The 26,747-nt window shown below is 41.6% G+C and overlaps 2 protein-coding genes across 2 annotated transcripts in view; both read left to right on the forward strand.

Moving 5' to 3' along the window:
* Positions 1-26,747, forward strand: part of LOC140188910 (uncharacterized) — an 838,801-nt gene that overhangs the window by 343,001 nt on the left and 469,053 nt on the right. The gene's annotated exons all lie outside the window — the stretch shown is intronic.
* Positions 23,278-26,747, forward strand: part of LOC140188888 (probable G-protein coupled receptor 139) — a 44,163-nt gene continuing 40,693 nt past the window's right edge. Inside the window, exon 1 of the mRNA XM_072245546.1 lies at positions 23,278-23,332. Coding sequence (XP_072101647.1) covers positions 23,278-23,332 — 55 coding nt within the window. The remainder of the gene's footprint in view (positions 23,333-26,747) is intronic.

Here is a 26,747-nt window from a genome sequence, read left to right on the forward strand (position 1 = left end):
CCTGGTCAGCATAGACAATTTAGGCCAAAGGGCCTGACTATGACTAACTATGATAACATCATTTCAGCATTGTATCTCTGTTAAGCTGCAAAAAGAAATTTAGTTCTCATTGTCCAGTAGAGTCTGATTTAACTATTCAGAGGTGAATTGAATAAAGAATCTACAGCATGCTTATAACATTTTTGAAGAAAATCTACTCAGACTCACCCAATGCCAACCACCACTGCCATACTAAAGGAAATTCGACCATCACTGGAAATGAAATGAAACCCGAATTTAATGACTTTGCAGTGTTTCACACCTTGACATAAGATTCTTAAAACAAGCAAAACGAGGAGGAATTTCTTTAGCCAGAGGATGGTGAATCTTTGGAATTTACTGCCACAGATGGCTGTGGAGGCCAAGTCACTGGGTCTGTTTAAAGCAGAGGTTGATAAGTTCTTGATTAGTAAGGGCGTTGAAGGTTACGGGGAGAAGGTAGGAGAATGCGGCAGCACGGTAGCATAGTGGCTAGGAAAAGTTTTACAGTAACATCAACCTGGGTTTAATTCCCGATGCTGCCTGTAAGGAGTTTGTACGTTCCCCCCCATGACCGCGTGGGTTTCCTCCGGGTGCTCTGGTTTTCTCCCACAGTCCAAAGTTGTACCGATTAGTAGATTAACTGGTCATTGTAAATTGAGCTGTGATTAGACTGGGATTAAATTGGGAGATTGCTGGGTGGCGCGGTTCGAAGGGCAGGAAAGGCCTACTCCACGCTGTATATCAATAAATAAACAAACAAACAAACACAGATATGAGTAAATAAATAAATGGGATTGAGAGGGATGATACATCAGCCATGATGGTTTGGCGCAGCAGACTTCTACTTCCAACAAAGTTGGGGTTTTGCTGTCAATAACAAAGATTAAATATTACGTTTTTCATTGGGTTCCCTTTTTTCTGAATTAAGGCCCATGAAGAACAGTAATGTGTAGCATTACTGAATACAGAAATAGGTAAATAAATGTTGATCTTATAGTTCTCACCTTTTCATTCAAATCACAGAGTAGAGGACGACCATTTACCCACCACCAGTACCCAGAAGAGCAGCCCGTAGTCCTTTCCCAAACTCCAGGCAATTATTTTCCTTTCTGCCTATCCAGTTCCTTTTTGAAAATGGTTTCTTACCACGCTGACAGCTGATGAGTTCAAAATTGTAAGTATTCTGCATGAAATGTTTTTCCCTCTATCTCCTTCTACACGTGACCTTGAAACTCCCTTCACACGTCCCCCACCCCCATCTGCTTAACCTGACTAGTGACAGACCCGTACATCTCTATCAAATCAACTCTCAACCTTCATTGCTTTAAGGAGAATAACTCCAGCTTCTCATGTTTTCTGACTTGTTACTCGAGACCATTGATGCAGAAGTACAGCCTTTACACCAAGCCACATGTTGCCACCTCTGTCTGGTTCTGCATAAACCCTGGCAGATATACTTCATAGGCACGTGAACTGATGGAGAATTTCTTGGTCCCCACCTCAGTGGCCCAGGATATACTAACCAGTGAAACAAAGAACAATTAGAATAATTGACACTGAGGAAAACAATAGTATTTAAAGCCGATATAAAATGACTCTCATATTCCAATTCATGATATGATTAAATCGGAGTTCTTACCTGCTGAAGTCAGCAGGATATGGCTGAGTGCAACTGTGAAAGAGTAGTCCCAAACCCTTTCCTTAACTATAGCTGCAAACAGCAGACAGCTGATGAAATATGTCAATTCCATTGACAGCAGGTTCACTAGGAGAGTGAAGAAAGAAACTTATTGACAAGCAACACATATCAAAGTTGCTGGTGAACACGAAGGGAATAAGTTACTTGTAGGTGCTTATTTTGGGACCGTGAAGGTCATATCTTTGCTGATTGCTGAGATAACGCTCAATAATGCTCAACTGTATGTTTGCTAATTGCTAATTAAGGAACGGAATGAGGAATTCGAATCTTTGGAGCAGTGGCGTGTCACACAAGTATAACAATGCCGTGGAGTCGCAGGCTGATAGCAATTGTTTTGTTTTGATTTTGGATCCGTTTTGCCACTACACAAACCTTCCCAGAGCTTGCTTCCCAAAGAAAGAATTCTTTTTAAATTTAAATATGGGCATGAGGGTTGTCGATAGGATAAGATTGTTAGGCTACTGATTCCATCGGACACCATTTTTAATACACTAAGAACATTATCATTTCCAATCCCCAGCCATTAATGGTGAAGTTACTAAATTTACTAGCCGTTCTTTCTAGTATTTCTTTCAGGAATTTTTGTGTACTAAAAAGCCATTTGTACAATTACTAAATCATTATGTTCACGACTATTTTGGCATACTAATTAACTGAATAAGCAGCTTTCAATGCCCCAGATAATGAAAGCCAATATTCAATATGGTTTTTGTATCGCGATGCTGCCATCTTCCAAGGCTCTTTGGTCTTGCAGACCAAGATCCATCCCTTCCTCGATACTTCCAATGATCGGACTATCCATGGTGCATGTCCCAGCCTCCTTAATACTCCCAAAACCCATCACATTATGTTTATCAGTGATAATATTATCAGCCATTTCTCAAACATGCACACAAAATGTTGGAGGAACTCAGCAGGTCAGGCAGCATCTATGGAAATGAAAGAAGAACATAGAACACAGAAATTTGCAGCACATTACAGGCCCTTGGCCCACAATGTTCTGCCAATCGTGTAACCTACTCTACAGACTGCCTCGAATTTCCCTACCACGTAGCCCTCTATTTGTCTAGGCCCTATGTACCTATCTAAGAGTATCTTAAAAGACACTATTATATCCGCTTCCACCACCACTACCAGCAGTGCAGTCCACGCACCCACCACTCTGTGTGAAAAACTTACCCCTGATGTCCCCTCGGTACCCATTTCCAAGCACCTTAAAACTATGACCCCTTGTGTTAGCCATTTCATCCCTGGGAAAAAGCCTCTGGCTATCCACACAATCAATGCCCCTCATCATCTTATAGACCTCTATCAGGTCACCTCTCATCCTCCATCGCTCCAAGCAGAAAAGGCCAAGTACACTCAACCTATTCTCATAAGGTACGCTCTTCAATCCAGGTAACACCCTTGTAAATGGCTTCTGCACTCTCTCTAGAGTATCCACGTCCTTCCTGTAGTGAGGTGACCAGAACTGAACACAGTACTCCAATTGGGGTCTGACCAAGGTCTTATATAGCTGTAACATTACCTCATGGCTCTTGAACTCAATCCCATGGTTGATGAATGCCAACACACCACACGCCTTCTTAACAACACTGTCAACCCGCGCAGCAGCTTTGAGTGTCCTATCAACACAGACCCCAGGATCTCTCAGACCCTCCACACTGCCAAGAGTCTTACCATTTATATTATAATCTGTCTTCAAATTGGACCTAACAAAATGAACCACTTCACACTTATCTGGGTTGAACTCCATCTGCCACTTCTCAGCCCAGTTCTGCATCCCGTTGCTGTCCCGCTGTAATCTCTGACAACCCTCCAGACTACCTACAGCACCCCCAACATTTGTGTCATCAGCAAACTTACTAACCCACTTTTCTACTTCTTCATCCAGGTCATTTGTAAAAGTCACAAAGAAGAGGGGTCCCAGAACAGATCCCTGCAGAACACCACTGGTCACCGACCTCCATGCAGAATATGAACCATCTACAAACACCCTTTGTCTTCTGCTGGCAAGCCAATTGTGGACTCACAAAGCAGGGTCTCCTTGGATCCCATGCCTCCTTACTTCCTGAAGGAGCCTTGCACGGGGAACCTTTTCAAATGTCTTACTGAAATCCATATACACTACTTCCTTACTCTACCTTCAAAGTGTTTTATTACATCCTCAAAGAATTCAATCAGGTTCATGAGGCACGACCTTCCCTTGACAAAGCCATGCAGGCTATCCCGAATCAGATTATGTCTCTCCAAATGCTCATAAATCGTACCTTTCATGACTTTCTCCAACAACTTACACACCACTGAAGTCAGACTCACTTGTCTACAATTTCCCGAGTTATCTCTACTCCTTTTCTTGAACAAGGGAACAACATTTGTAACCCTCCAATCCTCCGGTACTTCTCCCGTCCCTATTGATGATGCAAAGATCATCACAAGAGGCTCAGCAATCTCCTCCCTCGCTTCTCACAGTAGCCTAGGGTATACCTCATCCGATCCCGGTGACTTATCTAACTTTATGCTTTTCAAAAGCTCCAGCACATCCTCTTTCTTAATGTCTATATATTCCCAAGTGTTTCAGTCCACTGTAAGTCATTCCTGCAATTGCCAAGGTCTTTTTCCCTGGTGAATAGGGAAATGCACAATGCCCCAGCCTTAACCCAGTCCACACAGTCTCCTCTCTTCTGTATCCACTACCTACCCCAGTACCTGCAACCACTCTTTTGTATTTGATATAAATGCCTCCCTTTCCCCTCCCTGTCCCATCTTTCTTGACACATTTGGTTGATATTTTTTCCCAGATTACACACTTAACCTCTGCTTTACTGATACAAATGTGCATTTCTATATTTTCTTTCTTTAACGCCCTCTTTGACAACTCATCCACCCTCTCATTCCCCTTCACCCCTACACGTGCTGGAACCCATAGAAATTTTACCTGACCTCCCTGATTTGCAATTCTTGTGACTGACTGAAGGGCTTCATAAAGTACACCTTGCTGACTGTTTGAGTGAAAAGACCTTAAACTTGCTGGAACTGAGGATGAATCTGAGCATATCAACACTTTGACTTGTCTAGCTTTCTCCACCCATCGCAACACAACCAACACTACCAGCAACTCCACCTTTACAGTTTCAAGATAACAAAAAAGGAAAAGGGCCCAAAGCAAAAGTTTGGGCACCCTGCATGGTCAGTACTTAGTAACACCCCCTTTGGCAAGTATCACAGTTTGTAAACACTTTCTGTAGCCAGCTGAGAGACCTTCAATTCTTGTTTGGGTGATTTTTACCGATTCTTTCTTGCAAAAGGCTTCTAGTTCTGTGAGAATCTTGGGCCGTCTTGCATGCACTGCTCTTTTCAGGTCTATCCACAGATTTTCAATGATGTTTAGGTCAGGGGACTTTCAGGGACATGGCAAAACCTTCAGCTTGCGCCTCTTGTGGTAGTCAATTGTGGATTTTGAGGTGTGTTTAGGATCATTATCCTGTTGTAGAAGCCATCCTCTTTTCATCTTCAGCTTTCTTACAGATGGTGTGATGTTTGCTTCCAGAATTTGCTGGTATTTAATTGAATTCATTCTTCCCTCTACCAGTGAAATGTTCCCCATGCCACAGGCTGCAACACAAGTCCAAAGCATGATTGATCCCCCTCTGTGCTTAGCAGTTGGAGAGGTGTTCTTTTCACGAAATTCTGCACCCTTTTTCCTCCAAACATACCTTTTCTCATTGCGGCCAATAAGTTCTATTTTAGCTTCATCAGGGCTTGTTTCCAAAATGCATCAGACTTGTTTAGATATTCCTTTGCAAACTTCTGACCCTGAACTTTGTGGTGAGGATGCAGGAAAGATTTTCTTCTGATGACTCTCCCATGAAGGTCATATTTGTGCAGGTGTCGCTGCACAGTTGAACAGTGCACCACCACTCCAGAGTCTGCTAAATCTTCCTGAAGGTCTTTTGCAGTCAAACAGGGGTTTTGATTTGCCTTTCTAGCAATCCTACGAGCAGTTCTCTCGGAAAGTTTTCTTGGTCCTCCAGACCTCAACTTGACCTCCACCATTCCTGTTAACTGCCATTTCTTAATTACATTACAAACTGAGGAAATGGCTACCTGAAAACACTTTGCTATTTTCTCATAGCCTTCTCCTGCTTTGTTGGCATCATTTATTTTAATTTTCAGAGTGCCAGGCAGCTGCTTAGAGGAGACCATGGCTGCTGATTGTTGGGACAAGGTTTGAGGAGTCAGGGTATTTATAAAGCTTTGAAATTTGCATCACCTGGCCTTTCCTCACAATGACTTGTTAGCCGTAGCCCTAACAGGCTAATTAAGGTCTGAGACCTTGGTAAAAGTTATCGGAGAGCTCAAATCTCTTGGGGTGCCCAAACTTTTGCATGGTGCTCCTTTCCTGTTTTTCACTCTAAAATTGTACAAAACAAAAATAATACACTAATCTTGCTTAAAATGTTGAAAAGAATGTTTCATCTTTAATTTTATGACTTTTGGAGATCAGTTCATCTACTCACTTAACTATTCACAGTTACAGAAATTTTGACCAGGGGTGCCCAAACTTTTGCATGCCACTGTAACTGCGACAATAAACGTCTTCTATCCGCCAGATAACTGGATACACCATTTTAGTGCAAACCTGTGATTTTTGTTGCTCCTGTATTCACAGCTCCGGTAGACAGCTGATGCATTCAAAGCAGTCCTGATTTATACAGAGGGTCTGTCTCCCGAGATACGGTTATACACCTCACTAACTTGCTCAGTTACAGTGCAATTCAATACCTTTGTCTCTATTGTAAATATTGGAGTGATTGGAGACAAATACATCAAAACTCTTTGGCATTACCTCAGCAGTGCCTCTGGTGGAAATCAACCGATAGATTTAATTTCAAAGACTGAGACTGAGCAGCTACATTTACAGATTTCATCTTCTGGTTGGCTAATTATTCATCTCTGAACGGAGACCAGCGACACTGACCGATCCTTACCTCTGTCCCTGTAGTTTCCCATTTTGGACTGTCCTTCAGCTTCTTCCTGGTGATACACACACTCACTCAGTCTCAGTCTCTCACACTCACAGTCTCTCTCAGTCTCTCTGTCTCACACACAAACACACACGGAACAATTGTACAATTGTGTTTCTATGTTATAGTGACTGTCCTGTTGTGCATTCTATTTATTATTAATTACTATAAATTGCACATTGCACATTTAGATGTAGACATAACATAAATATTTTTACTCCTCATGTATATGAAGGATGTAATTCATAAAGCAATACAATTCAAAACATACAAACACAAATTCGGACAAATATACACTAGAGAAACAGAGATCAGGATGGAAACGATCAAATGAGCATGTTGCTGATGTACAAACAGGAGAAAATCTGCAGATGCTGGAAATCCAAGGCAACACAATGAACTCTGCTGATTCCTCCAGCATTTTGTGTGGTGTAGCAGTCTTTAATGGGCATCTCAAATCTCATCAAAGGACAAAAGAAATAGAGAAGAAATATTCCAATCTGCAAAGGAAGAGGCAAACCAGCTACAGGAATAAATACAGTACTCAAAATAGGCAGATGAATGGATGCAGGAGATAAAACTGCGTAGATTGTATAAACAGGGGAAAATCTGCAAATGCTGGAAATCCAAGTTCCTCCAGCATTTTGTGTGTGATGTTGCTGATCTAATAGTCTTTAATGAGCACCTCAAATGTCAAAAGAAATTGAGAAATATTTCAGTTGGCAAAATAATGAGCAACACACATAAAAGTTGCTGGTGAACGCAGCAGGCCGGGCAGCATCTATAGGAAGAGGTACAGTGGATGTTTCACATCTCTGCTCTTGTATTTTCGACCTCTTGAAATGAATGCTAACATTGCATTTGCCTTCCTCACCACCAATTCAACCTGCAAGTTGACCTTTAGGGTGTTCTACACAAGTAGTCCCAAGTCCTTTTGCATCTCTGAGTTTTGGATTTTCTCCCCGTATAGAAAATAGTTCGCACATTTATTTCAACTACCAAAGTACATGACCGTGCATTTTCTAACATTATATTTCATTTGCCACTTTCCTGCCCATTCTCCTAATTTGTCCAAGTCCTTCTGCATCCTACCTGCTTACTCAACACTACCTGCCCCTCCGCCAATCTTTGTATCATCTGCAGACTTGGCAACAAGGCCATCTATTTCACCATGGAAATCATGAGGTACAGCATAAAAAGAATTGGTCCCAACACCGACCCCTGCGGATCATCACTAGTTACTGGCAGTCAACCTGACAAGGATCCTATACTCCCACTAGCTGCATGCCTGTTCTTACCAGATGATTTTACAACTCGTTCTTTATTAATGCTTCCTTTATCTTACCCACAATACACATCAAGCTTACTGGTCCATAGTTACAAGGGTCAGCGCAGTCACCCTTCTTACATACCAGTAAAATGTTAGCCCATTTCAAGATCTTCAGGATTTTACCAATCTTAAGAGAATTTTGAATAATTCTTGTTAGGCCTTTGTATTTTCAATGATAGACTAATTTAAGTACCCTTGGATATATGTTGTCTGACACTGAGATTTGTTAACTTTCAGGCTTTTCACTTTCTAAGATCTCAGAGTCACTTCAGGGAACTTTATTTTTCTCTACACTTACTGGCATATTGCTAGCATCTTTGCAGGTGAACACTTTAGCAAAATAAGAGTTGAGAGTATCCGCTATGTCCTTCTCTGCATAATTTAATACCCCACTGTTATTCCAAATACAATTAGCTTCCCACTTGACGTTTCTTTTACAACTAAAATATTGACAAAGTCTCTTGGGGTTCAATGTTATCATTATCAGGAATATCCTTCTCAAGCTGCCTTTGGCAATCACAATTTCCCACTTGACTATAGCTCTCATATTTGCATATGCCCTGTGGTTAAAATGTATTACAGGGGTACTATTTTTTTCAGTATTCCATATATAGATGTCACCCATGTACACAAGGAACAGTGTCCTACACCCAATGCCTGCGCCATCCAGCTTGCCTTTGGACTCTGGAAGGAAACCGATGTGGTCACCTTCTGTTTGCTCCATGCAACACTTGGCCTGTGGGCCTGATCTCCATGATCTTCAATGTCAAGAGCGTAGCAGTTTTTAAGCGAGGTTCTCAGACAGTCAGCCTGAGTCCACTAACACTTTTTGGAAACTTTTGCCTGTACCAGAGTCTATGAATTCTTGAAGTTAAAAGCGAGACAAAGGAATCCTGGTGGTTCCCCTGTGGCAGGGAAAGTAAAAGTCAGGCAGTGTGGTAGTGACAGGAGACTCAGTACTTAGTGGGGACAGGCAGTTGATGCTGTGACAGCAAAATAAACACAAGGATGGTGTGTTGTCTCCCTGGTGCTGGGGTCCAGGGTGTAGAGGTGCGGCTGTAGGATATTGTCAAGAGGAAGTGTGAAAAGCCAGAGGTCCTGTTGCAAATTGGCACCAATGTCATTGTCAAAAACTGAGAAGAGATCCTACATACTGAGTGTATCGAATTAGGAAAGAGGCCTCTTTCCTTCTGTCACCCATGTGCACAAAGATCAGTATCTTGTGGCCAGTGAACACACCATCTATCTTGCCTTTGGTCTCTGGAAGGAAACCAGTGCAGTCTGCAATACGGTATAATTGCAGTTCCACTCAGAGCTCCTCCCCAGACCCAGGACAGCACACAATGGCAATACCGCAATTTGTGAGTGTAATCACACTTACAGCAAAATATTCCCAACCGGCTACAATTTGACAACTGCACTGGTCCTGGAATCGCTGAGATTTGCTCCCGGAATCAGGCACTGGCTCTCGCTGCTTCTCATCCCAGACCGAACTTCGCAATCTGACCGTGAACTTGGGCTCTGACTCTGCAGGACATAACTGTCATTGATATGGCCCTCACCATATCCACAGTAACTGCACTATCTTATATCGCCACTTCCTTCTGTCTCCCATGTACACAAAGGACAGTATATTGCGGCCAGTGAATGCACCATCCAACTCGCCTTTGGTCTCTGGAAGGAAACCGATGCAGTCACCGACTATTCGCCAGACAGCACTGGTCCATGAACAATTTTGGTAACTTTTGCCTGTACGTGATTCAATAAATTTCTTAAAGTTAAAAATGAGATGAAGAAACCCTGGTGGTTCCCCTGTGGCAGGGAAAGGTCAAGTCATGCAGTGCATTAGTGATTGGGAACTTGATAGTTAGTGGTACAAATAGGAGATACTGTGCACACAACAGAGACTCCAGGATGCTGTGTTGCCTCCCGGGTGCTTGGGTCAAGATCTATCAGGGTGTCTGCAGAATGTTCTCAAGGGGAAGGGTGAGCGGCCAGAGCTCATTGTGCATATTGACGCTAATGTCATTGCCAAAAAAGGGGATGAGGTTCTACAGACTGAGCATATAGAGACAGGAAATGGTGTGAAGAGAAGGACCTCCAAGGTAGTAATTTCTGGATTACTCCCGGTGCCATGGGCAAGTGTAGCTAGGAACGGAATTACAGCATAATTGAATGATTGATTGAGGAGATGGTGCAGGGGGCAGGGTTTCATGCTCGGATCAATGGAAACTTTTACTGGGCAAGGACTGATCTGTAGAACAGGGACAGGTTGCACCTGAACTGGAAGGGAACTAATATGCTGGCCGGGAGTTTTGCTAATGCTACTCAGAGGGTTTAAATTAGTTTTGCAGGGGGCTGGGAATTGGAACCCCAGGTCAGTAAGTGAAGGATTAGAACCGAAGGTAGATATCAGTGAAAGTATGGCCAGGCAAAATCAAATTAACAGGTATTATGAGACATATCGTTTCAATGGTGTGTATTTGAATGTCAGGAATATTATGGACAAAGGTGATTAACATAGAACATAGATCAGTACATGGATCTACAATGTTGTGGCCATTACAGAGACTTTGCTGAGAGATGGGCAGGGATGCACAATTAATCTACCAGGCTTTTGAAGTTTTTGAAAAGATAGAGAAGGAGGTAAAAGAGGTGCGAGTTGGGCTACCAGTCGGGGACAATATTACAGCTGCACTCAGGAGAGATCTAGTAGAGGGTTCAGATGCTGAGTGCATTTGGGTAGAACTCAAGAACAGGAAGGTAGCAATCAAACTAATGGGATTGTACTACTACCTAGTGTTGGGTAATGAGTCTATTCAGGTGGCTGCCCCCGCAGTGGGTGAGCAGTTAGCTGACAGGGACCACAACTCTCTCACTTTTCAGATAGTTATAGATAAGGATGGGGTATTTTTTAATCAGAGAAGGGAAAATTACGAGGGTATTATGCAGGGACTCAGAACGGTTAATTGGAAATAACTTTTCTTCTGCAAAATCCATATCACACATGGGGAGAGTGTTTAAAGATCAATTGCACAGAGTACAGGAAAGGTATATTCCTCTTAGAGGGAAGGACAGGGATGGAAAGAGAAGGGAAACTTGGGTGCCCACAGAAGTGATAAATTTAGTCAAGAAGAAAAAGGAAAAGTATGTCAAATTTTGGAAGTCAGGATCAAATGGAGTAGATGAAGGTTATACAGAATCCAGAAAAGAACTAAAAAAGGAAATTTATGAAAACAAGAGGGGCCATGAGAAGTCAATGGCAAGTAGAATTAAGGTGAATGCCAAAGTACCCTGTACATACATCAAGATAAGAAGATAACTTGGGAGAGAGGAGGACACCTCAAGGATAAACAGAGAATCATTTGCTTGGATGTGCAGGATATGAGTGAAATACATCATAAGTACTTTGCTTCAGTATTTACCAATGGGGAAAGATTTGGACTCGGCGACAATGCTGCATGCATAAATATGTTAGGGAGCTTGGAGGGCAAGGAGGTAGATCCCTGTCTCAGAGGCCAATGTTAAGCTGCCTTTAAAGAGAGTGAACTCTCGCAAGGTGGAACGTCCCGATGGCGTACCTTCTAAGACACTGAAAACCTGTACCAACTAACTGGCGGGGGTATTCAAGGGCATTTTCAACCTCTCACTGCTATGGGCAGATGCTTCCACTCGTTTCAGAAAAGCAACAATTATACGAGTGCCTAAGAAGAATAATGTGAGCTGCCTTAATGACTATGGTCTGGTAGCACTTACATCTACAGTGATGAAATCCTTTGAGAGGTTGGTGATGATACGACTGAACTCCTGACTCAGCAAGATCCTGGACCCATTGCAATTTGCCTATCGCCACAAGTGTTCAACAGCAGATGCAATCTCAGTGGCTCGTCACACGGCTTAACACCACCTGGACAGCACAAACACCGATGACAAGACTATTGCTCAGCATTTAATGCCATCATTCCCATAATCCTGATTGAGAAGTTGCAGAACCTAGGCCTCTGTCCCTCCCTCTGCAATTGAATACTCAGCTTCCTAACCGGAAGGCCACAATCTGTGCGGATTGGTGATAACCTCTTCTCTTTGCTGGCAATCAACACTGGTGCACCTCAGGGGTGTGTGCTTAGACCACTGCTCTACTCTCTCCATACTCTTGACTGCGTGGCTAGCAACAGCTCAAATATCATCTATAAATTTGCTAATGATATAACCATTGTTGGTAGAATCTCAGGTGGTGATGAGAGGTCCTACAGGCATGAGATATGCCAACTAATGGAGGGATGCCACAGCAACAACCTGGCACTGAATGTCAGTAAGACGAAAGAGCTGATTGTGCACTTCCAGAAGGGTACGACGAACGAGCACATACCAGTCCTCATGGAGGGATCAGAAGAGGAGAGATGAAGCAGTTTCAAGTTCACGGGTGTCAAGATTTCTGAGGATCTAACCTGGTCAAAACATATCAATGCCTTTATAAAGAAGGCCAGACAGCAGCTATACATCATTTTGAATTTAAAAAGATTTTGTAAGTCAACAAATACACTCAAAAACGTCTATAAATGTACCGTGGAGAGTATTCTGACAGGCTGCACCACTGTCTGGTAAGGGGAGGGGTGGTGGTGGAGGACGGAAAGAAGTTGCAGAGGGTCATAAATTGAGTCGGCTCCATCTTGGGTACTTGCCTACAATTTACCCAGGAGATCTTCAAGGAGTGCTGTCTCAGAAAGGCAGCATCCAATATTGAGAACCTCCAGAGCCCAGGGCATTCCCTTTTCTCACTATTCCCATCAGGTAGGAGGTACAAAAGCCTGAAGGCGCACATTCAGCGTTTCAGGAAAAGCTTCCAGTCTGCTATCTGATTCCTAAATGGACTTTGAACCCTTGGACACTCCCTAACTTTTTAATATATGTTATTTCTGTGTTTTTGCATGATGTTAATCTAATCAATTTTCCTATACTGTAATTGATTTACTTCTTTATTTATTATTATTTATTATATTATATATTTAATTTAGTTTTTTTCTTCTTCTGTGTTATGTATTGCATTGAACTGCTGCCTCCAAGTTAACTAACTTGATTCTTATTCTGATAATAAGGGTAATGACACAATTGTATTGGAGACTTCAATATGTAATGGGATTGGGAAGGTCAGGTTGGTGTTGATTCACAGGAGAGGGAATTTGTTGAATGCCCATGAGATGGCTTTTTAGAGCAGCTTCTGCTTGAGCCTGCTCGGTGAAAACCTATCTTTAGACTGCGTGTTGAGTAATAGCCCCAATCTCATTAGGGAGCTTAATGTGAAGGAACCCTTAGGAGACAGTTATCATAATATGATTGAATTCATACTGCAATTTGAGAGGGTGAAGCATTACTCACATATATCATATCCCAATGGAATAAAGTGATTTACAGAGGCATGAGAGAGGACCTTGCCCGGGTGGATTGGAGCCCAGGTGGATTGGAAGTTGATACTGGCAGGGATTACAGCAGAGCAGAGGTGGCTGAAGTTTCTGGGAATATTGCACAAGGTGCAGGATAGCTGTGTTGCACAGAGAAAGATGATCTCACATTGACAGGAGTACCTACAAGGTAGGATAAAAAAGTTTTTTTTTCGTTATATATCAAGTAAAAGGGAGTTGAGAGTTGTTATTGAACCAATGGCAAATGATGCTGGTAAGATAGTACTGGGGGACAAAAAATAGAAGATGAACTTAATGAGGACTTCACATCTGTCTTCACTGTAGAAGATGCTAGCTATTGTGATGAGAATACACATAAATTAAGATGTTTGCTGGCCTGGGCTAGCACCAGAGGCATCAGCAGTTGGTCTGCCACCTGTCCTCAGGGGAAGGAGAGATAAGGAACACAATGAAGCAGCATCTGGAGATGTGTAATGAAGGGACGGGAGAGAGAGATATCTACAGCGGCTCCCCCTTTGAACCCTGAACTGTTTGAAGTGATGGACAGGCGATCTGGAGATGTGTAAGGAAGGGACGGGAGAGAGAGAGCTGTCTAGAGCGGCTCCCCCTTTGAACCCTGAACTGTTTGAAGTGATGGACAGGCGATACCCCAGCAGGGGGATAAAAAGGGACAGGTTCGCTAAGGCAAGACACACACGACACCCGAGGTAACGAGACCCTGGAAGCGGTGCGCCTATCACAAGTCGGTGGAAAGCTCTTGGACGGCTGATCGGGGGATCAGCCTTAAACGCACAGAGTGGAAAGGTACGATCAGCGGGAACCCAGTGTGTGTCCACCCTTGCTTGGGTGCCGGGTTCACTGCAGAGGATCGACCGCATCTGGAGGAGGGGTCACAGTCGGTGACCTCAGGTGATATCACAAAGGACCCGCCCGAAAGCTGCTTGTGAGCAATATCGCAGGTCTGTGAGTGGAAGCCGTTCTGAATGATCAGTCGTTCTCATTCTCTCTCTCCCTCCCCCCACGTTGTCCATCACCATGGCAACGATTACTGCGAACTGAACTAAATTGGACTGAACTTTGTGTCACTTTGAAATCGGTCATTTACCCCTAGACAATGATAGAGCTTGATTGATGCTGTTATCTTAATTCTGTGCACATGTGTGTTTATCATTGCTGAACTGTTGCATTTATTATCCTTTTGATTACTGTGTTGCTTGTTTCTTTAATAAAACTTTCTTAGTTCTAGTAATCCAGACTCCAACTGAGTGATCCATTTCTGCTGGTTTGGCAACCCAGTTACGGGGTACGTAACACTATGTACCAGAGTTTTGTGAGTATCAGGGAGCAGGAGTAAATGCCATTGTTAATAAAAAAACAAAAAGTGCTAGGCAAACTCAGAGGTGTTAAGGTGGATGTCACCAGGGACTACATCTCAGATTCCTGAGAGAGGTGGCTGAGGAGATAATGGTTATGATCTTTCAAGAATCACTTGATTCTGGCATGGTCCTAGGGGACTGGGAGATTGCAAATGTCACTCCACTCTTTAAGAAGGGAGAAAGGCAAAAGGAAGGAAATGAGAGGCCAGTTAGCCTAACCTTAGTGGTTGGGAAAGTACTGGTGTCTTATTAAGGATGAGGTCTCGAGGTACTTGTAGAGGGATGATAAATTAAGTCACAGGCAGCATGATTTCTATGAAGGGGAATCTTCCTTGATAAATCAGTTAGAATTCTTCAGGGAAGTAACAAGCACTGTGGACAAAGTGATTTTCAGAAGGTGTTGAAAAGGTGCCACACATTAAGCTGCAAAACAAGATAAAATCCTAGAGCATTACAGGAAAGATACTCGCATTGATAGTGGAATGGCCGACAGGCAGGAGGCAGAGAGTGAGAATTAAATAAGCCTTTTGTGGTTGGCTGTCACTGACTGGTGGTGTTCCTCAGGGGTCTGTATTGGGACTGCTACTTTTCACAGTGTTTATCAATGATTTAGTTAATCGAATTGAAGGGTTTGTGGCAAAGTTTGCAAATGATATGAAGGTAGGTGGAGGGGTAAGTAATGCTGATGAAGCAATGTGTTTGCAGCAGGACTTAGAGAAGTTGGAAGAATAGGCAAAAAAGTGGCAGATGGAATACAGTGTTGGAAAAGGTATGATAATGAATTTTGGTAAAAGGAATGATAGTGCAGACTTATCTAAATGGGGAGAAGGTTCAGGCATCAGAGGTGCAGAGGGACATAGATGTCCTCATGAAAGACATCAAAAAAGTTATTTCATAGGCTGAGTCTGTGGTAAAGAAGGTAAATGCAATGTTGGCATTTATTTCAAGGGGAACAGAATACAAAAGCAAAGAGATAGTTCTGTGCCTTTATATGCCACTAGCCAGGCCTCACTTGGAGTAAGCTTTTGGGCCTCATATCTTAGAAAGGATGTGTTGTCATTGGAGACAGTCCAGCAGAGGTTCACGAGGATGATTACAGGAATGAAGGGGTTCACATATGAGGAACGTTTGTCAACCTTCAGATGACTCACCGGAATTGAGAAGAATACGGTTCATCTAAATGAAACTTACCAAATGTTGAAAAGAATAGATAGGGTGGATATGGAGAGGATGTTTCCCATTGTAACGCACTGTAAGGGTTCACTGCTAATGGAAAGGTTTTTTTGTAATGTTCACCGCTGGAGTAACCGTTTCTCTGTAGCAGCAATGTTTGGGTTATGGCTGGAGATAACAGGACTTGGATGCATGTTAGCCAATCAGGATTTTGTTGCCCTGTCTTGTAATTCTGGAAGGGTGTGGAAAAGTTAGGGCAGACATACTTGGAGATAGGATTACTATGTGAAACAGTGGGTTAGCCAGTGCAAAGATCGGGCTGAGAGAAGGGCAGGACTGATGGTTAAACATTCCAGGATTCAGATGATTCAAACAGTCCAGAGAGAGGTGAATGATGTTGGGGAGCTGCACTGCTGATCTGGCAGAATGTCACAAAGTTGAGGTCCTCCAAGATGCTCATCCCGTAAGACAATGTAGGTAGAAGTCAGAAATACGGAAGGTGAAATCACTGTATTGGGATGATACTGTAGGCCTACCAACAGACAGTGAGAGAGATTAACATATGTCAGCAGGTTATGGTCTGATAAAATATCAATAGATTTGCCGTACTGGGGTGATTAATCTCCCCAGAATTACTAGGGCTCCCTTACTGCCTGAGGCTTGGATGGGGCTTTATTTGTTAGGTGTGTTCAGAAAGGTTTCCTGAAACAGCATCTAGATGGTCACCAGGGAGGGGGATATACTTCACTTAGTCTTGGTAATAAGCCGATAGAGATGTTTGCAGTTTAATTGGGAAAGATTTAAGGATTATAAATCTGAAGGGTTTCAGATGGTTATTGATAAGGATAGACCTACAGGTCGATGAATGTAGGTTTGTGGATGGCAAGTTACATCAGAATTGGAAAGGATCTTAGAGGGTAGTCTGGAAGTCAATGTTGCCGTTTTCCATCTGGCATGTCAGAGTCACTCACAGTCCAGTCGGTCAGAATTCCGGATTTCCCTGTCCATGTTAGGAAGGTAGAAAAGGACGGGGACTTTCAGGAACTTAGGAAGATGAAAGATACTGTATTTGTTTAAAAAAGTAGGAGGAGTCATATGTCAGATTTAGAAAGCTGAAATTGGACAGGACATTGGAAAAACATATAGGAAGCAAGAAACAAGTCAGACTGTGAATCAGAGAAATGGCTTATGAGGTGAAGTGTACTCTGCAAAGTCAAATTTCAGAGGTTTTCTTCAGAATTCCTCTCCCTGTTGCATAGGTGTAATGTCAGTTATGGCAGAGACATTTTCTGCCTGAGAATCTGGGAGATCCTGGAGTCGGTCGGTGTCACTGATAACTTCATATGAGGGAATTTGCAGTAGCTGCAGTTCCTGACTGAAAACGTGATGGAAATGGAGGTGGTGATTGACAATTCGAAGATAGGTGGAGGGACAGGTAGTGTTGTAGAAGCAGTGAATCTGCAGGAGGACAGACAGATTCGGAGAATGGACAAAGCAGTGCCAGATGCCGGGAACTGTATGGTCATGTGTATAAGCAGTAATGGTGTAGGCTATTTTCTAAGCAGGTTAAAAATTCAAAAAAGCGGATGTGCAAAGGGACTTGGGAGTTCTCCTGTAGGATTCCTAAAGGTTGCCTTGCAGATGAGTTTTTGGTAAGGAAGACAAATCAAACATTATCAATCATTTCAAGAGGACAAGTAAACAAAAGCAAAATTTAATGTTTTTTTGTAATATAATTTGTATTGAATTTTCAAAAAGTATGCATGAAAAAAATAGAATCTACTCTCCCCACTCCCCTTAACCCTCCCCCCCCATATATAGTCCTACCTAAAAAGAAAGAAAGAAAAAAAAAGAAAAAGAAAAGAATCGCCTGGGTATTGGAAGGTTTCCACATGCTCCATGGGATTCAAAATAAATTTGGTATACTTATTCGTTACTTTCCCCAAGTGACCAAAGTCTTTATTGGAGCACTTAAATATGCCATCCTATCTTTTGTAAATAAGGGCGCCAAATATTCAAAAATGTTACATATTTATCTCTTAAATTATAAGTAATTTTTTCAAGTGGAATAGAACGAGCCATTTCATTATTCCAACGATCCATACTTACATAGGAATCAGATTTCCAAGTAACTGCTATAGTCTTCTTAGCTACTGCCAATGCAATTTTTATAAATTCTTTCTGATATTTATTCAATTTAAGTTTCGGTTTTATCCCTTCAATATCACCTAATAGAAATAATACAGGGTTATGTGGAAGTTGAGTTCCAGTAATTTGTTCCAATAAGATTCTTAAATTTATCCAAAAGGGTTGAATTTTAAAACAAGACCAAGTAGAATGTAAAAAAAGTACCAATTTCTTGATTACACCAAAAACATTTATCAGATAGATTTGAATTTAATCTATTCATTTTTTGCGGTGTAATATATAATTGGTGTAAAAATGATATTGTACTAATCTAAGTCGAACGTTTATTGTATTTGTCATACTGTCAAGACAAAGTCTTGACCAATTTGTTTCATCAATATTAATATTCAGATCTGTTTCCCATTTTTGCTTTGACTTATGGGTTCCTTGTCAAATTATACATACAAGAAATAAATTTTTAAATTTTCCCTCTTTGTATTAAAATTTCAATTTCATTAGGTTTTGGCAAAAACATTGTTTGACCCAGCTTACCTTTTAAGTAAGCCTTTAATTGAAAGTAACAAAAGAAAGTATTATTAGATATTTTATATTTATCCTTTAATTGTTCAAATGACATCAATATACTTCGTTCAAAACAATCTCCTATAAATTTAATCCCTTTTTGGTACCAATTATATAAAAGTTGATTGTCCATTGTAAAAGAAATAAGTCTGTTTTGGAACAAAGGTCTCCTTGCTAATAGAGATTTCTGTGTTTCATTATCAACATTTATCTTATTCCATAGATCAATCAAATGTGTTAATATAGGAGATTCTTTCTTTTCCCGTATCAATTTAGATTCCCATTTATATATAAAATCTTCAGGTCTATTTTCTCCTATCTTGTCTAGTTCTATTTTAATCCATGCTGGTTTTCGATCATCGAAGAAAGATGCAATAAATCTAAGTTGATTTGCTTTATAATAGTTTTTAAAATTTGCAAGTTGTAACCCTCCTAACCCAAATTTACATGTCAATTTTTCCAATGATATTTTTGATATTTTACCTTTCCAAAGAAACTTTCTCACACATTTATTTAACTCCTGAAAAAATTTCTGTGGCACTTGTATTGGTAATGTTTGAAACAAATACTGTAATCTAGGAAAAATATTCATTTTTACAACATTGACTCTACCTACTAATGTTATTGGTAATATCATCCATTTGTCAAGATCTTCTTGAATTTTTTTCAATAGTGGTAAATAATTAAATTTATATAAATTCTTTACATCATTATCAAGTCTTACACCTAAATACTTTATACCATTTACCGGCCATCTAAATTGGGTTACTAATCGACATTGACTATAGTCTCCTTTCGTAAGAGGTAAAATTTCACTTTTATCCCAATTTATTTTGTAACCTGATACCTTCCCATATTCATCCAATCTAGAAGATAATTTATGTAACGAATATTGTGGGTTTGTTAAATAGATCAAAACATCATCAGCAAAAAGATTAATTTTATATTCCTCCTGATTAACTCTAAAACCCATAATATCTGGATCAATTCTAATTAGTTCTGCTAATGGCTCTATCGCCAATACAAATAAAGCAGGTGATAGTGGACAACCTTGTCTAGTTGACCTTTTTAACTGGAATGGTGTTGAAATTTGAGAGTTTGTCACAACTTTAGCTTTAGGGTTAGAATTTAAAGTTTTAATCCAATTTATAAAAGATGTTCCTAACCCATATTTTTCTAGTACTTTAAATAAAAAATCCCATTCTAATCTATCAAATGCTTTTTCTGCATCCAAAGCTACTACTATACTCTTCTCATCCCTTTTTTGTGCCAAATGAATTATACTGAGTAGCCGGGTTACATTATCTGCCAATTGTCTATTTTTAATAAATCCTGTTTGATCCATATGTATTAATTTTGGTAAATATTTAGATAATCTATTCGATAAAATTTTTGCTATAATTTTATAATCCGTATTCAATAAAGAAATAGGCCTGTATGATGCTGGTTTCATAGGATCTCTGTCTTTTTTTGGCAATACTATGACAATCGCTGTTGAAAAAGATTCTGGAAGTTTGTGTATTTTTTCTGCTTGACGTATTAGTTCCATAAAAAGAGGAAATAATAAATCTTTAAATTTTTTATAAAATTCAGGTGGAAAACCATCTTCTCCTGGAGATTTATTACTTTGGAGTGATCCTAAAGCTTCTTCAACTTCTTTTAATGTAAAAGGCATATCTAATCCCTTCTGTTCTTCCAAATTCAATTTTGTAAGAGAAACTTGTGATAAAAACCTTTCTATCTCATTAACATCATTTTGGGATTCTGATTGATATAATTCAGAATAGAAATTTTTAAAGGTTTCATTTATTTCAAGAGGTTTACAAGATATTTTATTTGCCCTTGTTCTAATTGCATTTATTGTTTTGGAAGCTTGTTCTGTTTTCAACTGCCAGGCAAGAATTTTATGTGCTCTCTCACCTAACTCATAATACCTTTGTTTAGTTCTTATAATTGCTTTTTCCGTTCTATATGTCTGAAGCGTATTAGGGGCCAGATAAAAAGTTATACGTCTAAAATTAAGAAAGAATATATGGCAGAACTAGATCAATTGGAAAAAGGGATTACAAAAATAGAAAAAGAATCTCAAAGATATATGTCAGAAGAAAAACGAAAACAACTTGTCAATAAGAAGTAGCAAAATTTAATGTTGAGGTTCAACAAGGCATTGGTCAGACTGTACTCAGAATATTATAAGCAGTTGTGGGCCCGTTATCTCAACAAAGGTATCCTGGCATTAGAAAGGCTCTAAAGAATTTCACGGGATTGATTGGTGAAAATAAAGGTTAATGCTTGAGGTGAGATTGGTGGCTCTAGGCCTGTACTCACTGGAGTTCATTAGAAATAGGGGGAATTTCATTGAGACCTATTGAATATTGAAATACCAATATAGAGTGGATGTCGAGAAGATGTTTAATCTCTCCTTCTACCAGTACAGAGTGCCCTCTTGCTTCAAATTATCCACATTGTCCCTGTACCAGAAAAGACCAAGGTAACATGCCTCAGTTGGTGTCCTGTCACACACTGCAATAACAAGCAAATGCTTTGAGAGGCTGGTCAAGGATTACATCTGCAGCTTACTATCACCCAAACTGGACCCCCTACAATTCCCCTACCGACATAACCAATCGACCAACGACGCAATAGCCACTGTTCAACACACCGTCCTTACACATCTGGAGAAGAAGATTGCTTGTATGAGAATGCTGTTCTTGGAGTGCAGTTCAGCATTCAACATCATAATTCCATCCAGGCTCGACAAGGAGCTCAGAGACCTCGATCTTGACACTGCCTTGTGCAGCTGTATCCTGAACTTCCTGTCAGATCACCAGCAAGTGGTAAGAGTGGGCTCCCTCACCTCCACCCCTCTGACTCTCAATACAGGAGCCCCTCAGGGCTGTCTTCTGTGCCCCCTCCTTTACTCCCTGTACACCCTCGACTGCATCGTCACCCACAGCTCTCATCTACTAATTGAATTTGCCAACGACTCTTCATTGAGTGGCCTTATCTCAGACAATAACGAGGCAGCCAACAGGGAAGAAGTCATCTCTCTGACACAGTGGTGTCAAGAAAAGAACCTCTCCCTCAAGGTCGCAAAAACAAAGGAGCTGGTTGTGGATTACAGGAGGAATGGAGACGGGCTAGGCCCTATTGACATCAGTGGATCTGGAGTTGAGAGGGTACCTAGCTTTATGTTCCTCAGCATCCACATCATCATGGACCTCACGTGATGGGTACACACCAGCTGTGTGGTGAAAAAGGCACAACAGCACCTGTTTCACCTCGGACAGTTTACAAAGTTTGGCTTGAGCCCCAAAACCCTAAAAACTTTCTACATGGGCACAATTGAGAGCATCCTGACTGGCATGGGAACTGTACCTCCCTTAAATGCAGGACTTTGCAGAGAGTGGTACAGACAGCCCAGCGCATCTGTAGTTGTGAACTTCCCATGATTCAGGACCTTTACAAAGACAGGTGTGTACAAAGGGCCCGTAGGATCATTGGGGACCCAAGTCACACTAACCACAATCTATTCTAGCTGCTGCCATCCGGGAAGTGGTACTGCAACATAAAATCCAGGACCAACAGGTTCCGGGACTGCTTCTTCCACCGGGCCATCAGACTAATTAATTCAGACTGATTTAAGTGTATTCTATATTACATTGACTGTTTGCTTTATTATAAATTATTATCAATTCCTATAATTGCACATTGCACATTTAGATGGAGAGGTAACGTAAAGATTTTTACTCTTCATCTATGTAAAGGATGTAAGAAATAAAGTCAATTCAATTCAATTCATTCCTGTAGTGGAGGCGTCTATGACAAGAGTGCACAGTCTCAGAGAAGAGGGATATCCATCTAGAACAGAAATGAAGAGGAATTACTTCAGGTTGTGGGTAGTGAAACTGGAATTCATTACCACAGACAGCAGTGGAGGCCAAGACATTCAGTATAAAATAAAGGTTGATAGATTTTTGATTCGTCAGTGCATCAATGGGGTGTGTGGAAAAGGCTAGAGAATGGTGTGAAGAGGGATTAAAAAAAAACCTCAGCCATTCTGGAATGGTGAAGCAGACTGGATTTGGTTGAATGGCCTAATTCTGCCCCTACCCCTTGTGGTCCGATCACAGCCATAACAGAAACGTGGCTGAGGGAAGGGCAGAATGGGCAGCTAAATCTTCCAGGATACAAAGATGCAGGGAAGAGGGGAGGAGGAGTTAACAACTTGAATGCAGAGGACATAATAATGATCTGTAGGGAGGGCATCATTCTCACCTGAGTCGTCTGTTGAGGCCCTATCAATACCACTTAGATATAAGGATATGGTATTATAGAAACCCTAACAGTCAGCAGCAATTGGAGTCACAGATATGTTGAGAGACTGCAGTTGTAAACATCATAAGGTAGTATTAGAAAGAGATTTTAACTTCCTCATATTGACTGGACCTTTCATAGTGTAAAAGGCATGGAGCTGAATTTGTGAAATGTGTTTAAGAAAGTTTCCTTCATCAAGACAGAGATGAACACTGCTCGAGAGGGCGCAACACTGGGACTGCTTCTGAGAAATGATGGAGGTAAGTGGCAGAATTGTCTGTCGGTGAGCAGTCTGGCTCCAATAACCAGAATTCTCATAGATTTTCAATGGTTGTTGTGAACAATACAATCCATTAAAAAGTTAAATTCCCAAACAGGACGAGAACACAGTTAGGAGCTATTAAGCGGGATCTTGCAGTGGTTGACAAGAAAGATGCATCTGGCAAGTAGGAAACCTATAAAAGTGTGATGTCAGGAGTTTGGGGCCTTCTTGTTCCTTTTAGGGGAAAGAACAAGGCTCACTGGTTGATGAGAAATACCGAGGCCATGGTTGAAAAACTGGAAACAGCCTGCTTACATTTACTCGTGAGCCCAAAGAAATTAGCTTCAGTCACCTTCACTTGCCCCATCATTCAACTATTTGCACAAGCAACAAACTTACTTTCAAGGCCACCTCATCGCATATTCTCGATATTTATTGATTATTTAATTATTGTTCCTTCTTTTTGCATTTGCACTGTTTGTTGTCCTCTGTAGACAATAGATGCAGAAGTAGACCATTCGGCCCTTCGAGCTTGCACCGCCATTGTGAGATCATGGCCGATCATCTACTATCAATACCCAGTTCCTGCCTTGTCCCCATAGCCCTTGATTCCCCTATCCATAAGATACCTATCTAGCTCCTTCTTGAAAGCATCCAGAGAATTGGCCTCCACTGCCTTCTGAGGCAGCACGTTCCACACCTCCACAACTCTCTGGGAGAAGAAATTCCTCCTCATCTCTGTCCTTAATGACCTACCCCTTATTCTTAAACCATGCCCTCTGGTACTGGACTCTCCCAGCATCTGGAACATATTTCCTGCCTCTATCTTGTCCAATCCCTTAATAATCTTATATGGCTCAATCAGATCCCCCCTCAATTTCCTTAATTCCAGCGTGTACAAGCCCAGTCTCTCTAATCTCTCTGCGTAAGACAGTCCGGACATCCCAGGAATTAACCTAGTGAACCTACGTTGCACCTCCTCCACAGCCAGGATGTCCTTCCTTAACTCTGGAGATCAAAACTGCACACAATGCTCCAGGTGTGGTCTCACCAGGGCCCTGTACAATTACAAAGGATTTCCTTGCTCTTGTACTCAATTCCCTTTGTAATAAAGGCCAACATTCCATTAGCCTTCTTCACTGTCTGCTGCACTTGCTGATTCACCATCAGAGACTGATGAACAAGTACTCCTAGATCTCTTTGTATTTCTCCCTTACCTAACTCCACACAGTTCAGGTAATAATCTGCCTTCCTGTTCTTGCTCCCAAAGTGAATAACCTCGCACTTATTCACATTGAACGCCATCTGCCAAGTTTCTGCCCACTCATCCAGCCTATCCAAGTCACCTTGAATTCTCCTAACATCCTCATCACGTCACACTGCCACCCAGCTTAGTATCATCAGCAAACTTGCTGATGTTATTCACAATGCCTTCCTCTAAATCATTGACGTAAATCATAAACAGCTGTGGTCCCAATACCGAGCCCTGTGGCACCCCACTAGTCACCACCTGCCATTCCGAGAAACACCCATTCACTGCTACCCTTTGCTTTCTATCTGCCAACCAGTTTTCTATCCATGTCAATATCCTCCCCACAATGCCATGAGCTCTGATTTTACCCACCAATCTCCTATGTGGTACCTTATCAAATGCCTTCTGAAAGTCAAGGTACACCACATCCATTGGATATCCCGTGTCTATCTTCCTGGTTACATCCTCGAAAAACTCCAATAGATTAGTCAAGCATGATTTGCCCTTGGTAAATCCATGCTGGCTCGGCCCAATCCTATCAATGTTATCAAGATATGCCGCTATTTCATCTTTAATAATGGACTCTAGCATCTTCCCCACTACTGATGTTAGGCTAACAGGGAGATAGTTCTCTATTTTCTCCCTCCCTCCTTTCTTAAAAAGTGGGATAACATTAGCCATTTGCCAATCCTCAGGAACTGATCCTGAATCTAAGGAACATTTAAAAATGATCACCAATGCATCCGCAATTTCCAGAGCCACCTCTTTTAGTACCCTAGGATGCAGACCATCTGGACCTGGGGATTTGTTAGCCTTCAGTCCCATCAGTCTACTCATCACCGTTTCTTTCCTAATGTCAATCTGTTTCAGTTCCTCTGTTACCCTATGTCCTTGGCCCATCCATACATCTGGAAGATTGCCTGTGTCTTCCCTAGTGAAGACAGATCCAAAGTACTTATCAAATTCGTCTGCCATTTCTCTGTTTCCCATAACAATTAACAATTTCTCCCAATTCATTCTTCAAGGGCCAAACATTGTTCTTAACTATCTTACTTCTCTTCACATACCTATGTTACGTACCCTGTAACTGGGTTGCCAAACCAGCAGAAATGGATCACTCAGTTGGAGTCTGGATTACTGGAAGTAAGAAAGTTTTATTAAAGAAATAAGCAACACAGTACTCTGATAGTAAGGATATAAATGCAACGGGTTAGCAATGAATAAACACACATGTACACAGAACTAGGATAATAGGATCAATCAAGCTCTATCGTCGTCAAGGGGTAAATGACCAGTTTCAAAGTGACAGAGTTCAGTTTAGTTCAGTTCGCAGTTATCGCCGTCGCCGTGGGAGAGAGAGAGAGAGAGAGAAAGCGAATGAATATTCAAATCAGATTCCAATCAGACCTTCGATATTCCTCACAGTCAGCTTTCGGGCGAGCCCTTTGTAATGTCTTCTGAGGTCACCAACTGTGACCCCTCCATTTCAGATACAATCGTTCCTCTGCAGTGAACCTGGCACCCAGGGAAGGGCGGACGCACACCAGGTTCCCGCCGATCGTACCTTTCCACCCTGTGCGTCTATGGCTTGGTCCCGCGACAGCCCTCCAAAACTCCCACCGACTTGTGGGAGGCGCACCGCTTCCAGGGTCTCGTTATCTCGTGGTGTCGTGTGTGCTGCCTTAGTGAACCTGTCCCTTTTTATCCCCCTGCTGGGGTATCGCCTGTCCATCACTTCAAACAGTTCAGGGTTCAAAAAGGAGCCGATCTTGACAGTTCTCAGACCGGTGTCTCCTTCCGTTAAACTCTGTCGTCTCTTCATTAACATTTCCAAATGCTGCTCCATTGTCTTCCTTATCTCTCTTTCTCCTGAAGACAGGTGGCAGATCAACTGCTGATCCCACTGGTGCCAGCACAGGACAGTTAACATCTTAGTCTATGTGTACGTTTTGTAACCCTCTTTCGTCACACCTAAAAAGAAAAACTTTTGCTATCCTCCTTTATATTCCCAGCTAGCTTGCATTCATACCTCATTTTTTCTTCCTGTATTCTCTTCTTGGTTAAGTTCTGTTGCTCCTTAAAAATTTCCCAATCATCCGTCTTCCCACTCACCTTAGCTCTGTTATACTTCTTTTTTAATGCTATGCTATCTCTGACTTCC

This window comes from Mobula birostris, chromosome 28 (genome assembly GCF_030028105.1).
Source record: "Mobula birostris isolate sMobBir1 chromosome 28, sMobBir1.hap1, whole genome shotgun sequence".
In the NCBI taxonomy this organism is placed as follows: domain Eukaryota; kingdom Metazoa; phylum Chordata; class Chondrichthyes; order Myliobatiformes; family Myliobatidae; genus Mobula; species Mobula birostris.